Source organism: Conger conger, chromosome 9 (assembly GCF_963514075.1).
Source record: "Conger conger chromosome 9, fConCon1.1, whole genome shotgun sequence".
In the NCBI taxonomy this organism is placed as follows: Eukaryota; Metazoa; Chordata; class Actinopteri; order Anguilliformes; family Congridae; genus Conger; species Conger conger.
In genome coordinates, this window is record NC_083768.1 from 31,962,550 (window position 1) to 31,977,232 (window position 14,683).

General features: G+C 47.4%; 1 protein-coding gene across 2 annotated transcripts in view; it reads left to right on the top strand.

Moving 5' to 3' along the window:
- LOC133137082 (guanine nucleotide-binding protein G(olf) subunit alpha) overlaps positions 1-14,683 on the top strand; it is a 66,379-nt gene that overhangs the window by 49,410 nt on the left and 2,286 nt on the right. For both annotated transcript variants that reach the window (XM_061255107.1, XM_061255108.1), the window contains exons 6-10: positions 11,787-11,841; positions 12,247-12,320; positions 13,174-13,232; positions 13,621-13,741; positions 14,139-14,269. In XM_061255107.1, the coding sequence (XP_061111091.1) occupies positions 11,787-11,841; positions 12,247-12,320; positions 13,174-13,232; positions 13,621-13,741; positions 14,139-14,269 (440 nt within the window). The remainder of the gene's footprint in view (positions 1-11,786; positions 11,842-12,246; positions 12,321-13,173; positions 13,233-13,620; positions 13,742-14,138; positions 14,270-14,683) is intronic.

A 14,683-nucleotide genomic window follows, 5' to 3' on the forward strand; every position in this document is an offset into this window, starting at 1 on the left:
TGGGGGATTTTCTTCGGCAAGCTTGATTTTACGAAATGGACTTCAAGATGCTATGCCCTCGCAGTGGTTCAGAAGTCCTCCCTGGGGGATAACCGGGGGATGTCTCCAGGCCTCAGAGAAACTCACAGAAAGATTATTTCAGTTTCTATCCTTCCTCCTTGGAAATGGCGACTCGGCCATGTCTGAAACGGGCTCTTTGAGAGAAGCGGTCTTGTGATTTCGTGAACTAGTCTATAATGTGTGAGTTTGAGAGTCAGTCTATTATGTGTGAGTCTGAGAGTGAGCTGTAATGTGTGAGGTTGAGAGTGTGTCTGTAATGTGAGTCTGTAATGTGTGAGGTTGAGAGTGTGTCTGTAATGTGAGTCTGTAATGTGTGAGGTTGAGAGTGTGTCTGTAGTGTGAGTCTGTAATGTGTGAGGTTGAGAGTGTGTCTAATATGTGAGGTTGAGTGTGTCTGTAATGTGTGAGTCTGAGAGTGTGTCTGTAATGTGAGTCTGAGAGTGTGTCTGTAACGTGTGAGGTTGAGAGTGTGTCTAATGTGAGTCTGTAATGTGTGAGTCTGAGAGTGTGTCTGTAATGTGAGTCTGAGAGTGAGTCTGTAATGTGAGTCTGAGAGTGTGTCTATAACATGTGTAAATGTCCTTTCTAAGGGACAACACCTCTTCAGCAGGTTGACAGCAGCCATTTTTACCGGTTCCTGAGTAGTTTTAGTGGGTCCAAAGGTGTTTTTCCTATTTACTTAAATTTGTCCCTGTAAGTCATAGGGAACATTCTTTTTTGACATTACTATTGTCATTCATATTTACATAGTTGAAGACATAATTGTGTATGTTCAATGCAGATTCATACATATTTCTGTCCTTAGAAAATGTTGCACATTAAACATTTACTTATTATCACGTATTAACGTAATCTCGCTGTGTTCCGAACAGAATACGTGGAAGCAGCTGCTTCCAGCACAAGTTAACGTCCGTTCGATGGTAGTTTTCTCCCGAGGAATGTGGTTTATCATTATTGCTTATTGACTATCCCAGACACTAAAACACTTTGATTGATGTGTATTGGCCCAGTAATTATAGAGAAAATGCCAAATAACTGCACAACATCCCTGTGTTCAGAAGACGGTGTTTGCTCACGATGGTCCGGACACCACCGTATAAGCCTGCCCGGTTCATAGTCTCTTGTTAGCAACAGCTTCCCCATCACCATATTGCAGTGGATCACCATTACCGTGTTGCTGTATGCTGGAATGGATCACAAATGTGACTCGTTCCAAGTTTTTATGAAAAGAGAAGGAATTAGAGACACGCACGCACGCACGCACGCACGCACGCACGCACGCACGCGCGAGCACACAGAACACACACACACACAAAAACCAAAGTTGATCTGGCAGTAATTTTCTATTTATGTGTCATGGTAGTTGCACTGTTCGGACATAGTGAGCTAACTTGGTGTTCAGAACATGGTGTGTTTACGCTACATTTTCCATAATTATTTTGTGTGCAAGTAATCCTCTGTTCATGTGTGCGGGATAGGCCTCTGTCCCGTTTATTACTATAAGGAGTGCCTTGTGGTTAAGGTGCTTGACTGAGACCTGAATGGTTGGTGGTTCAAGCACAGTAAAATCAGTGCAGCTCCAAATCGCTTTGGATAAAAGCATCCACTAAATAGTTTTATTGTGAAAGCAATAACAACCCTTTCCTGGTCAGCAACAGCTTATGGCAGTTTAGTATGTGTGTAATTATATATATATATATATATGTTTGTGTATTTAATTTTAAACACAGCCCAGTGCAAATGGTCTACATTTCCTTTATCGGGGCCTTTCTAAGCTTGTGACCTGGGAAGATGGCGATTTCCTCCCCCTCGCGAATGTTTTGAAAATACCCAGTGTTACTGCCGGACTTGGCAAATAACTGGAACGTGATGTGGATCTGCCAGACCAGTTAACTTCTGTTAGGCCACCGCAATGGAAAAAAACTGGAGAATGGCTGTCGTCACGGCATTCATCCCAACGCCATAAATTCAGTCATCACCGCTGCCCGCGTCCGTCTCCACAGTCATCAGGCTCCGAGCGTAATCTCCATTTTAGACCAAACTCTTCCCAACTTCAGACTCTCCCCCCCCCCCCCCCCCCCCCCCATCCTATCTCTGCCCGCTTATCAATAGCCAAAGTGTTTTTTCCACAGATTATGCGAGCAGTCATGCAACAATCATGCTTTATCCTGTAAAGGTTTACCACGAAAACAAGTAGTTCTTTTTCCCGCAAAATGTCTTACTTCGCGTTGTTTGTTTGCTCCCCTCTAATCTCCGAGGTAACAATATGTACTGTAAGCAATAAAATGAAACGTGTGCGTATTTAGAATTTGTGTCACTGGATCCTGCGTCTTGGAGAGACGGTGACGGGGGTGGAGGGGGGATGGGGGGGGGGGGGGGGGGGGGGGGTAAACGCTCGCCCCTGAAACTGAAAGCCGGCGGCGGCTAGGACAGAGGAGCTGCTGTGGGCTCACCGTGGGACCGCGGTGCCATCGCCGCCGTCCGTCGCTCTCCCTCTCCCCCCCCCACCTCCCCCCCTCCTCAGAGAGCTTATGTAAACTAGCTGTGGAGCTGGGGCAAGCTGGAGCTATTTTTAGCAGCAGCACTGCAGAGCGGTAGCAGGGGGTCACGTGTACAGAGCTGAATCAAAGGGAGTATCCCAGCAATGGACTGTAAACAAAGGAAGGTCAGCAACCAGAAGGTGAGAGGCGACATTAACTCGGAGTGCGCACACATCACACGTCGCCGTACGGCAACCGAAAAAAAACAAACGTTTAAAAAACGAGGCGGCTAACGCGGGCCGCAGCCTGACGGACGGGCGCGCTCCTGTCCGTCGGCACAAAGACGCACGTTCACGCGCAGCGCAGGCGCTCACGGACGGCCAGACGTTTCTCCGTTCCTACAACAAAGAAAAGCATGTGCCATTATGCATTCGATGATTGTAATTATAATAATTACAGCTTAATGCGCCTCACGCCTTGGGCGACCTGCGAAATTCGGGCGGGCGCAGAAGACCGAACCGGGCTGCCCCTGTTTGGGGGCTCAGAGCTGTTCCTCCTCCATAAACTCAGGGCTATTAGACTGACTCATCTCCCAAATATGAATGAATGAATGTCGCTGAGATATCCTGATTTTCACAGCCGTGGTCCACTGAAGGCTGTGAATACAGTTACAGCAGGTGAGGGCGGGCTCCAGGGTGTTTTGCATATAGGGAGCTTTGCATCCCGGAGATAGCGGTCGCAGCTGCTGGCACTGCTACCTGCTGGTGGTGGTCTGGAAAAGAGGCGACATGTAGCTGCTCTGTCTGGGCCACTGTGGAATCAGTCTGGTGGTTATGAGCTTTTTGGGTCTGTTCCCACTGTAACCGGGGGGATTATTTTCTACTGTATACTCTGTTGGAATCTGCTGTTTCATGTTTAATATTACAATCTTCTGGATTGGAGTTTCCTGTTTGGAACGAAACCTGAGACCATGTATTTGAATGAGAGGTGGAAATGTATTTTGGTTTAAACCTTCTGTTCATGCGTTGGACCAAATATTAAATATTAATCGCCATCGCTCTAGATAAGGCAGGTTCCGTACTGAGAAGAACTACTGAGCCAGGCTAGGGAGATATTCACGGCCCATGCTTCTAAAGCCATGGACCAGGGGTCATCAAGTCCGGCCCTCTAATCCAAATCCAAGCCTGGTTTTCTTTTCTCCCTAGTAATTAGTGCTGCGCATTTGCCAGATTGTCTTCACGCCTGACTCTCAGGTAACGGGAGGGTGGAACACCAGCAGTTCTAGCCCCTCGAAGACCGTGAGTTGCTGATCATTCAGTGACTGTGAGGTTTGTCATTCAGTTAAAGTGGCCAGAATAATAATAATCGTCCAGAATATTTCACTTTCAGTTGACACCATCTTTTGGTTGGTCCAAGAGGAAGTGTCCATTTCCTGTCCCCCGATAGTGCCTCCTTTCTCTGATAGATGCAGATTCTCTACCCAGATTATATCAGTGTTTTAATCCTTACCTTTCTGTTACATTATTACAAATGCATTCCATCATTTGTGGAATGTTTGAGTGGGCAGAGGATTACTAGTCTGAATATATTGCTGACATGTTGACAATGTTGCATACATCGTATATATCAGCGGTTCCCAACCCTGTTCTCGCAGATCTAGCGTCCTGTTGGTTTACTCTCTGACCTTAACAAAGCACAACTCATTCAGCAGCAAGAGAAATTTCCTTGAGCTGCTCCTTGGTAGAATCGGCTGTGCCAAATTAGGGTTGAAGTGAAAACTTAGATCTCCAGGAGCAGGGTTGGGAACTACCGACAGCGTTGTGATTAGTTTCACCGTTTCACCGAGCTTTACTCGGTGTTCCAGACCTGGTTTACCCCCATGTTCCTGCTTCAGATCGTCCAGTCTTGTCCAGGCCTTTGCATTAGTAAATCCCCTCAAAAGCACAATGGAGCCTGTGACAGGCATGTTCTGGTAATCCCGGGCCCCCCACTCCTGGCCCCGTGAAGAGGGCGAGGCTGCAGATTTATTTACTCGCCGATCTTGTACTTGGACACAGCTGCTGACCTCCGATCGCGCAACTTTCAGGTGACGTCTGCGGGCTTCAGAGGCTCGCCGCGAATTTACGACGTACACTTTCGTTTGTCAGCGCCTTCCGCAGTCATTCTGAGCCAGGGGCCTGTTTTAGGCCCGCCGAAGGAAGTTCCGGGAGGCCACAGGTCTTCCAACGGGCATGCTTCTGCAATCGCGTTCCCAGGGCCGCAGGTGCCCTGCTGGCCCCGGTCTCTTCCCCTCTGGAGCGGGTCAGCTTCAGCTTGTGTTCAGATGCCTCCACTCGGTAAAACCCTGTTCCTAGAGATCTACCGTCCTGTAGATTTTCATTTCAACCCTAATTTTGCACATCTGATTAGGAGCCCAACAAGATCTCTAGGTGTTGAACGAGGTGTGCTTTGTTAGGTTGGGGGTGAAAACCTACATAATGGTTGATCTCCATTAGCAGGGGTTGGCAGATGACTGTAGATCTCTAGGTACTGGGTTGGCAGACGATGGTAGATCTCCAGGAGCAGGGTTGGCAGATGACTAGATCTCTAGGAACTGGGTTGGTAGATGATGGTTGATCTCCAGGAACAGGGTTGGGTACCACTAATGTAGGAAACTAGGGCACTGTTTCTGGGCCGCAGGTTTGGGTGTGTTACTTAAATAAAGGCTCAAATGAGAGGGGGGCTTGTGAGGAAGAGCATGAATTCTTCAGCACTTGTACGGCACAGAGTTTGCCGCTTTTCTGGGCTTCCCACAGAAGTGACCTCAATGGCCACAGTCTCAGTCCTCAGAGGATCAGTACAGAACCACCTGCCCCAGTTTCAGCACACAGGATACAATTCCATGTTTCACAGTGAAGGACTGTATCTGCACCTTCTCTGTACCTTACATATCTACTCTAATGCTATATCTACTGTTACATCCCCCTAATACTACCGCTACTGTTACATCTCCCCTAATACCACCCCTACTGTTACATCTCCCCTAATACCACCCCTACTGTTACATCTCCCCTAATACCACCCCTACTGTTACATGTCCCCTTATACTACCCCGGATGTTACATCTCCCCTAATACTACCCCGGATGTTACATCTCCCCTAATACCACCCCTACTGTTACATCTCCCCTAATGCTACCCCTACTGTTACATGTCCCCTTATACTACCCCGGATGTTACATCTCCCCTAATACTACCCCGGATGTTACATCTCCCCTAATACCACCCCTACTGTTACATCTCCCCTAATGCTACCCCTACTGTTACATGTCCCCTTATACTACCCCGGATGTTACATCTCCCCTCATACTACCCCAGATGTTACATCTCCCCTGGGCTTCCACGGGTACATGAGGGTGGGACATTCATGCCATGCTAATTCAGCCTGGAACACAGGAGTTTGATGGACCACATCTTCATTGTCCCAGCAGAATGGCATAGTGGTTATTGATTAACACAAATGCGATTTGCACCGTTTTCCCGGTCAAGGCGGTGGCCTCCCTTCATAGTCACGTCGGTTATAGCCACGTATCCCGTGTATCCACATCGGTCATGTACTTTTGCGACCTATTAGCTGCACACGCAATAGCCGCATGAAAACTTCTGGGCTCAGTGGTTCTAAAGCGCAGCAGTAGGGAATCACAGACGTTACCTGCAGGGCGGGCGGAGCACCATCTCGCGGTCCCTCCATCCTCTACCCGCTGCCTCCAACACAGGCAGAGAGACCCATCTCTGGGGCCATCTGTCTTCATTTATTGCTCATGTAGAAAATATTAGCTTGTTTTTAGTCATTTTTTGTCAAGTGAAATTCTTGTAGCCCATTGGCAAAATCTTTAATGAGCCAAACTCTCCCCTCGTTTGCAATATTTGTGTAATTTCGCAAAAGAACATTAGATTGTAAGTCACCTTTAAATCACACTAGAAGTATAAATTGTACAGAGCATGTAAGAGCTGCATTTCAGTCTACATACGGTTTGTGTTGATCAGTAAAGGATGATGGCTTTGTCCTCATACCGAAATATTAATTTTTTACTCACTTTCTGAGCATGTGCAATAATTAAATAATCCGACGCTAGTAGAACTAGTCTTGCTTTGCTACTGTTGAAAATACTTTTTCTCATAAATAAAAATCCTGCAAATGTAAGCATGGCCTGGCATCAAAATCAAAGTAGCTGTGCACACACACACACACACACACACACACACACTCACACTCACTCACTCACACACACACACACACACACACACACACATACACACACACAATACACACACGGACACACTACACACACGGACACACGGACACACTACACAGACACATACATACACACACACGCAGACACACACACACACACACACACACACGCGGACACACACACATACCCACACACGCACACGCAGACACGCAGACAGACACAGACACACACACACACGCAGACACACACACACGCAGACACACACACACGCAGACACACACACACGCAGACACACACACACGCAGACACACACACACGCAGACACACACACGCGCGGACACACACACGCGCGGACACACACACACACACACACACACACACAGACAGACAGACAGACACAAACACACGCAGACACACACACAGACACACACACACACACACACACACACACACACACACACACACACACAGACACACACAGACACACACACACACACACACACAGACACACACACAGACACACAGACAGACTCCACCGGTGTATAAATTGTGGTTGTACTTGAGGGGAGAGAGAGGAGAGAGAGCAGGCTGAAGCTGGTATCTGGGAGCGGAGGGAGCCGAGCGTGGCCAAGCTAAGGAAGAGGAGTGGTATCGCGCGACTGCCGAGGTTTCCATGGGAACCCAGCTGCTGAAAGCAGGCAGGGTCAGCGGAAGAGGGCTGTGTGCTGCAGGGAGGGTGAGCGCCATCTGGTGGCAGTTATAGGAGCTGCACTGTCACTGCTTCTGGTTCAGGAACCGGGGATTCCTGTTTTTGAAAAAAACATTAAATACGGGCCGGACGTTTACCTTGTGCTGTAATATGATCCTGTGTACAGGATCAGATTGTGATATTTTGCTGAGAGCCTTAGAGATGGTATTCAATGGCATTTAATGGCCTTGGGGGGCGGTCTCTGCTTCAGCAGTCAGGATATTTCTGTGATTGTGCAGAGTGAATTCAGGCTGCAAGCCAGGTGCTGCTTCCCCTGTCCAGCCGGAGTCTTAAAGTAAAGGTTTCCGGAAGAATCCGAGGCCAGTTCCACAGACACAGGATTCAGGAAATAATGAATGATACTTAAAAAGAAATTTTTTTTTTTTTTAAAGTAATACTTCATATTTATTTTAGTAAATGGCTATAGAATTTAGCTGGCTCATTGGTGTGGGATTATTTATGATTTTTTGGTTAGGTTTGGAACAATATGAAATGAAATGAGACGATTATCAGAACAAATTAAATAATATCCATTATTTTGTATTGCACTAGACTAAACATTGAAATGGAATGCATAATTATTTGGTTTATTTGTTGGCATTGTCTGGGAGTTGTAATCCTGCACAAAAGACAAATCCACCCTATTTATGGAAAATTGACATTTTGGACCCTCATTTATGGAAATGACAAACTGTAATATGACGTTATGAACGCATGCTTTCCAGAACAACTTTCCCGTTCTCAGCAGCAGTTTTCTAAACCGAGACTGCTTAATGTATGTTTTGAACTATTTATTCCTTCATCTGAGACTGAGCAGGTACGTCTGTTTATACCATTTTGGTTTGTATAATCGGGCTTTTAGGAGGGTATTCATTCTCAGGGTTATATTTAGAAAGCTCCTCTCCAGCTGTGGAGAAATATATCATTTTTTGAGATGCGTATTTAAATCTGTTTAACGTTTCTGTCAGGTTGTTAAATAGTTGGGCCTTCCTCGTATAAACCGGGTCTCTCTCCCCTGGCCCCGGGAAGGAGCGCTGCCACACTCAGAATTCCTAGATTGATTTTCAGGTAGTAAATCAACACTTGTTTTGCCATTTGAGTTCTTAGCATGAGCTCTAATGTGGGCTGTTAGGCTGCGGTCCGCTGATGGCGTGTGACGGATGAGAACCGGCCAGCCGCTCAGCATTCTCATTTACATACTTTCATATCGGAGGGGTTCAGAACGGCGCGGACCCCTCTCCTTTCCTCTCCTGCCACACGACCGTTCCACCGCTGCGCCTTCAGGTCATTGTGGTGCGTGTAAAAAAAAATAAAAATAAAAATGCATTCCTTTCCTAATTGTTTCGTGAAGTTGAATTATGTGTCGAATTATATGTTGCTTTAAAGCATATTTTTTGGCGTCTGCCAAGCGTTACATAGCACGATAATAAAAACATTGTTTAAATGAGAGAAATGGTTAAACATAAATTAACAAACTAAACTGTTTAACTTTGTCCTTTTTTTTTTTTCTTCTTTTTTTCTCTCCATATGCTTCCCATGAGCAGTTACCTTACGGGGAATAGAAAGAAAGTATTTATGATTATTCTCTCTTTATTGAGAGGGGCTAAGACTCATTAGCCAACCCTTTTAATGTCTTTTTCAGAAGCCTTAACAAATGTCCCCAGTGCTCTCCATGTTAAATTAACTTTGTCACACTGCTGCTGTTCTACATGCCCATCAAAAGTCCACCACTTCTGAAACTACTCAAATACATACAAGTACAACAGAGCTCCTGACCAGCGGCAAACATCGAACGGACCTGCGTTTGTATGGTCTGAGAACAAGGTCTTCCCCAGCTTGCATACTGTGATAGGTCTGTGTGTGAGAACGCCAGTGATGCATATGAGTTAGTCACTGTGAGTTTCATTACAACACAGAGGATGATGCCGTTTATTTTATTTATATTTTGCATTTTACATAAGTAGTGTGTGTGGCGTCGTGAAGTTTAGAGTTTTATTGTTTTTAGCTGATATAACTGCTGCGAGTGGAACGTCAGTGCGTAACCAGGCCACTACACGCTGTACAGCCCTTCACTATATGGAAACTATTGATCTCCGCTCCCCTCCGCTAATTAAAGATGCTCCGCTATTTGTGAAAAGTCAACACAATTATCAAGTGAGCATACGAGTCTTCGCCCACTGACATTGTCATGAAGGTTGCCTGCGTCTGCAGCCCTGCCCAACGGTCCTACAGCTGTCGTTGAAAAGTAGATAAACTTTAAAAAAAACTCAGGGAATGTTTTTTTTTTTTGCTCAGCCAGCACTGTGACGAGCATCAGCTGGCGTGCTTCATCCAATCAAACCGTTTCACTGGCATCTCTCATTCGCTTGTCTAAAACGTGTGTTTAGGTTTGTCTGGACTGTTAAATTGGTCCTGTTTGTAGCTGTGAGATCAGGGGTTGACTGTAAGTGGAAAGGCTCAGGGGTGGCTGTTTGGGGCAGGTGGGCACGGTTGGGGCATGGTTGGGGCAGGTGGGCACGGTTGGGGCACGGTTGGGGCAGGTGGGCACGGTTGGGGCAGGTGGGCACGGTTGGGGCACGGTTGGGGCAGGTGGGCACGGTTGGGGCACGGTTGGGGCAGGTGGGCACGGTTGGGGCACGGTTGGGGCAGGTGGGCACGGTTGGGGCACGGTTGGGGCAGGTGGGCACGGTTGGGGCACGGTTGGGGCACGGTTGGGGCAGGTGGGCACGGTTGGGGCACGGTTGGGGCAGGTGGGCACGGTTGGGGCAGGTGGGCACGGTTGGGGCAGGTGGGCACGGTTGGGGCACGGTTGGGGCAGGTGGGCACGGTTGGGACACGGTTGGGGCCCGTGAGCGCTGTGGTAGCATTGCGCTCAGGCTCAGGCCCGCACTCCCAGGCGTTCGGTGTAGCCGGGGTTTGGGACGCGGTGGAACATCCTGAGCCCTGGCTGGGCTGTCCTGTTTCCACGGTAACCCTGCAGGGGGGGAGGGGCACGGTTGACCTGGAAACCCAGCGCGACCCTAAAACGAGCAGCGGGGTCAGGCTGGGGGCAGCGACGTGAGAGCTGCCCATCTCTCTCTCTCTCTCTCTCTCCCTCCCCCCTCTCCCCCACCCCGTCTCTCTCCCTCTTTCTATCCCTCTCTCTCTTTCTCCCTCTCCCTCTCCCTCTCCCCCACCCTGTCTCTCTCTCTCTCCCCCACCCCGTCTCTCTCTCCCTCTTTTTATCTCTCTCTCCTCTCCCTCTCTCCCTCCCTCCCTCCCTCCCTCCCTCCCTCCCCCTCTCTCTCTCCCTCCCCGTCTCTCCCCCCCCAGTTGGCAGGCCATGCCAGCCCTGGTCCTCCTGGTCCTCCAGCTCTCCAACAGTGACAAATTGAAGTGTTATGTAATCGGGCACATGGAGACGGACAGAAATAGCTCGGCCTGTGGTAGCCTGCCCTCTGCTGGCACAATGCTCCTCGCGTCACAAAATGGCTCCACTGGAGTCGCAGTGCCTGAGACTGTGCCCAGGGGCGCCTCAGACACAAACAGCTCTTATGATGCTGTGTGTCTACCCCTCCCCACCCCATTAGTCACAGTCTGTCTGTTTATTAACTTGCGCGTGTATTAATTTACTTACACATTTTCAACCTTTGTTTGAACGTCTCAACGTTTACTGGAGGGGGGGACCCCACACCCTTCCAGCCCGGGCCTTCTAGTAGCTATGGCCCGGATATCGCCCTCCTTCCAGAACCGCGTCTTCACAACCCCGCGAGCGGTGCAGTGTGACCAGGACAGCGATGAGCGCCCTGGGGTCAGATAATGTCTGACTCAAGACCCCCGCTCTCGTCTCAGCAGAACGCTGTCACCACCTGCATCACTGTGTCCCCATCGCTGCTCTGGGACTTCCAGCAGACCTCCCGTGCCACACTTAATCCATAGACGCAGTAGTTTTCATCGGCTTCCTATCCTAAATGGTATCAGAAACATTCACGTGGTATTGTGAAATGTGTTGCCATGAAGCCTGCCTTTTGGAGGAATGTTGGGACATTGTTGGGCCGTCTGGTGTAAACGTGCGGTCATGTGTTCTGTTGTTGAACGTACTGGCACAGAGATGCCAGGACTGAGCAGTGTGTTGATTAATTCACCAGCTAATTTACCAGCTAGTTGTTGAAGTTAATTGGCTGAGGAATTGTGCCAGTTAGCAAATCACGGTGATTGGAATAAAGATGTACTTTCTGAACTGGATTTCTACCTGTGCTGATATCTCTCTTCTGTCTTCCCACAGCTTTCTGGAAAGAATCGACTCAGTAGGAAATGTTGACTACACACCAACAGATCAGGTAAAGATGTTTCCTTAAAATTTGGAAGAATAGTAAATTATGGATTTCATACCTGACTGGCAGTATTTATGCAGTCAGTCTATTTTGACTTCTTAACATTTATCCGCAAGGGGCAAATTACACAGCTGACCTCGACTGCAGTCAGAGGAATCCTCAGATGGTCATCACTTGATCAGATATACGCACGGCTGTGTCACAGTGGCTTGGGTTAAGGCGCACCAAGCTCCTTTAAAAAAAAAACCTTTCACAAAACCTTAAAAATCTGAGCAGACGTTTTGGGAAGTTTGTGTGTGACTTTAAGAGCAGGTTTGGCCCTTGCTGAGGCGTGTTGCGTCCCTGCTCTCTCTCACGCTGCAGAGAGAATTAGCAGTGGGATAACTCCTCTCCTGCTTTTCCTCCTTCCAGGACTTGCTGCGATGCCGAGTCTTGACTTCAGGGATTTTCGAAACGCGATTTCAAGTCGACAAAGTCAACTTTCAGTGAGTGTGTTTACTGTGTTCTGTTCTCATGCCCAGGTAGTAAAAACCCCGAGAGTGGCATTTGTCTTGAATGGCTACTGCTTCTAGAACATGGGTGTGTGTCACCACAGCCTAGTGTATCGGATTTGGCTGACAGTCGTGACTGTTCCAGTACTTGAGAACAGGTTTGGTCAGTTTGAGACAAACCTCCAGCCCTATACGCTTGCCATTGTGTTGCATAGACTTCTTAATACACATCCTCCGCCTAACTTCTTAAATGTCAGACGTGCTTTCGAGGGGGATTACCAGAAGACAAGTTCTTATCTTGCATTCAGGTTTCATTACATTTATTTGGCAGGAATAGGTTTCATAAACCAGGCTATGGATTTGTCTGAGTGGAATGTGTCTGGTCGTTTCATTAAAGACCAGTGGAATTTGTGTTCATTGTATTAGCCCTTTTTTGTAGATTTTTTTTCTTCCCTGTAATTGTTTAGTTTGCACACAAGGGGGTGCTACTGTGTAGTTAGAGTACAGCCATACAAATAGCAGTACAAATGCTAAATAATGGTTCATTTTGACATATTTTTTAATCAAAGCTATCATAATAATTGGAAATGGTAAGCAAAGTATCTGAGGAATGTAAATGTTCATTACCTGTACAGAACTATAATGATGCCGCTATCTTCCACTCATTTTAATAAGCATCCCGATTATCCAGCCGTATGATCTGAAGAAAGACAAAATCTCAGTAGCATCAGATGAATGGATATGAATGCCAGCAGTAACCGGGATCATGGCTGACTCGTGAGCCCTGATTGGCTAGCCTGTCCCGATAAGCCGTGCGATTGGTGGATTGTGTGCTTTTCGTTCTCAGCATGTTTGATGTGGGAGGTCAGCGAGACGAGAGAAGGAAGTGGATTCAGTGCTTTAATGGTGAGTCTGCACACTCTTCTCTCACCGTTTTTACATTGTGTTCTTCTGCTACAAAAACGCAGTGCCTTGTTAACACCCCTGAGTGATACGGTGCAACCTAACTGCACACAATGAGCAAATGACGTGAATGGCTTGTCCTTGGCCATAGTGCTTATAGCAGGTCACCCTCTGTCCTGCTTTTCTGATTGCTAGTGGGTTGGATATAACTACGGTAAGTCTGTGGATCAATCTGTAAATCTCACCAATCATGTTTGTGTGAAATATTCATAGTTTGAAGTATTATTCTGTTGATGTGACTGAAATTGTCTTTTGATGAGAGATTTATGGCTTTTTTGTGCTCCTCCCTACCCTCTTCTCTCCCTCTCTCCCTCTCCTCTCCTCCCTCCAGACGTTACGGCCATCATATTTGTGGCAGCGTGCAGCAGCTACAATATGGTCATCAGGGAGGACAACAACACCAACAGGCTACGGGAGTCTCTGGACCTGTTCCGCAGCATCTGGAATAACAGGTTACCCTGCTTCACCTCTGACCCTAAACTGAACCCCAAACTGACCGCCTAAAGGGGCGGCCTGTAGCTTAGTGGCTAAGCTCCATGACTGGGCCCCGGAAGGTTGATGGTTCAAGCCCCGGTGTAGCCACAATAAGATCCATGCAGCTGTTGGGCCTTTGAGCAAGGCCCTTAACCCTGCATTGAAATACATATAAAAGCGTCTTCTAAATAACGGTAGTGTAAAGCCAACCGTTATTCCAGGCAACTGTCTCACTATGAGCGCCACACCTAGTAAAACTCTGGATTTAAGTATGATTATTAAGCATGACTGTCATGTCTGGACTCCCTCACATAGGACTGCAGAGGGAAGTGAGAAATGCACGAGTCACGCGTAACCGGTTCTTTTTTCTGACAGGTGGTTACGGACCATTTCGGTCATCCTCTTCTTGAACAAGCAGGACATGCTGGCTGAGAAGGTATTAGCGGGGAAGTCCAAAATCGAAGACTACTTTCCTGAGTACGCTCGCTACACCGTACCAGCTGAAGGTACGCACCGCGGGGTCTGTTCTCTTTAAGTGAAGGGTTTGGGGGTTGCCACAGGGTCTCTAGGGTGTAACCACAGATTCTCTAGGTTAACCACAAGTGGAAATCATTCATCTGAGCACTAAAAAAGCCATATGTCTTTTGTAGATGCTGAAGCTTTCTCATTGGGTACTAATTCACGAAGGGGTGTAACTAAGGCTTGTACTCTGGTTATGGATGTGTAATGGAGTATGCAGTGTCCCTTATTTATAAACTAATATCTCACCAGAAACAGACATTTTCTGATCAAATTAAAGTGTCAAGACTTCTCTGAATATGTTCATTCTTTTTTTGGGGGGGGAGGGGGGGATCTTTTGTTTTTATTGATTTAATACAGGACAGAACTGCCTTAACTTCATGCCCATTTGAAAAATAAAA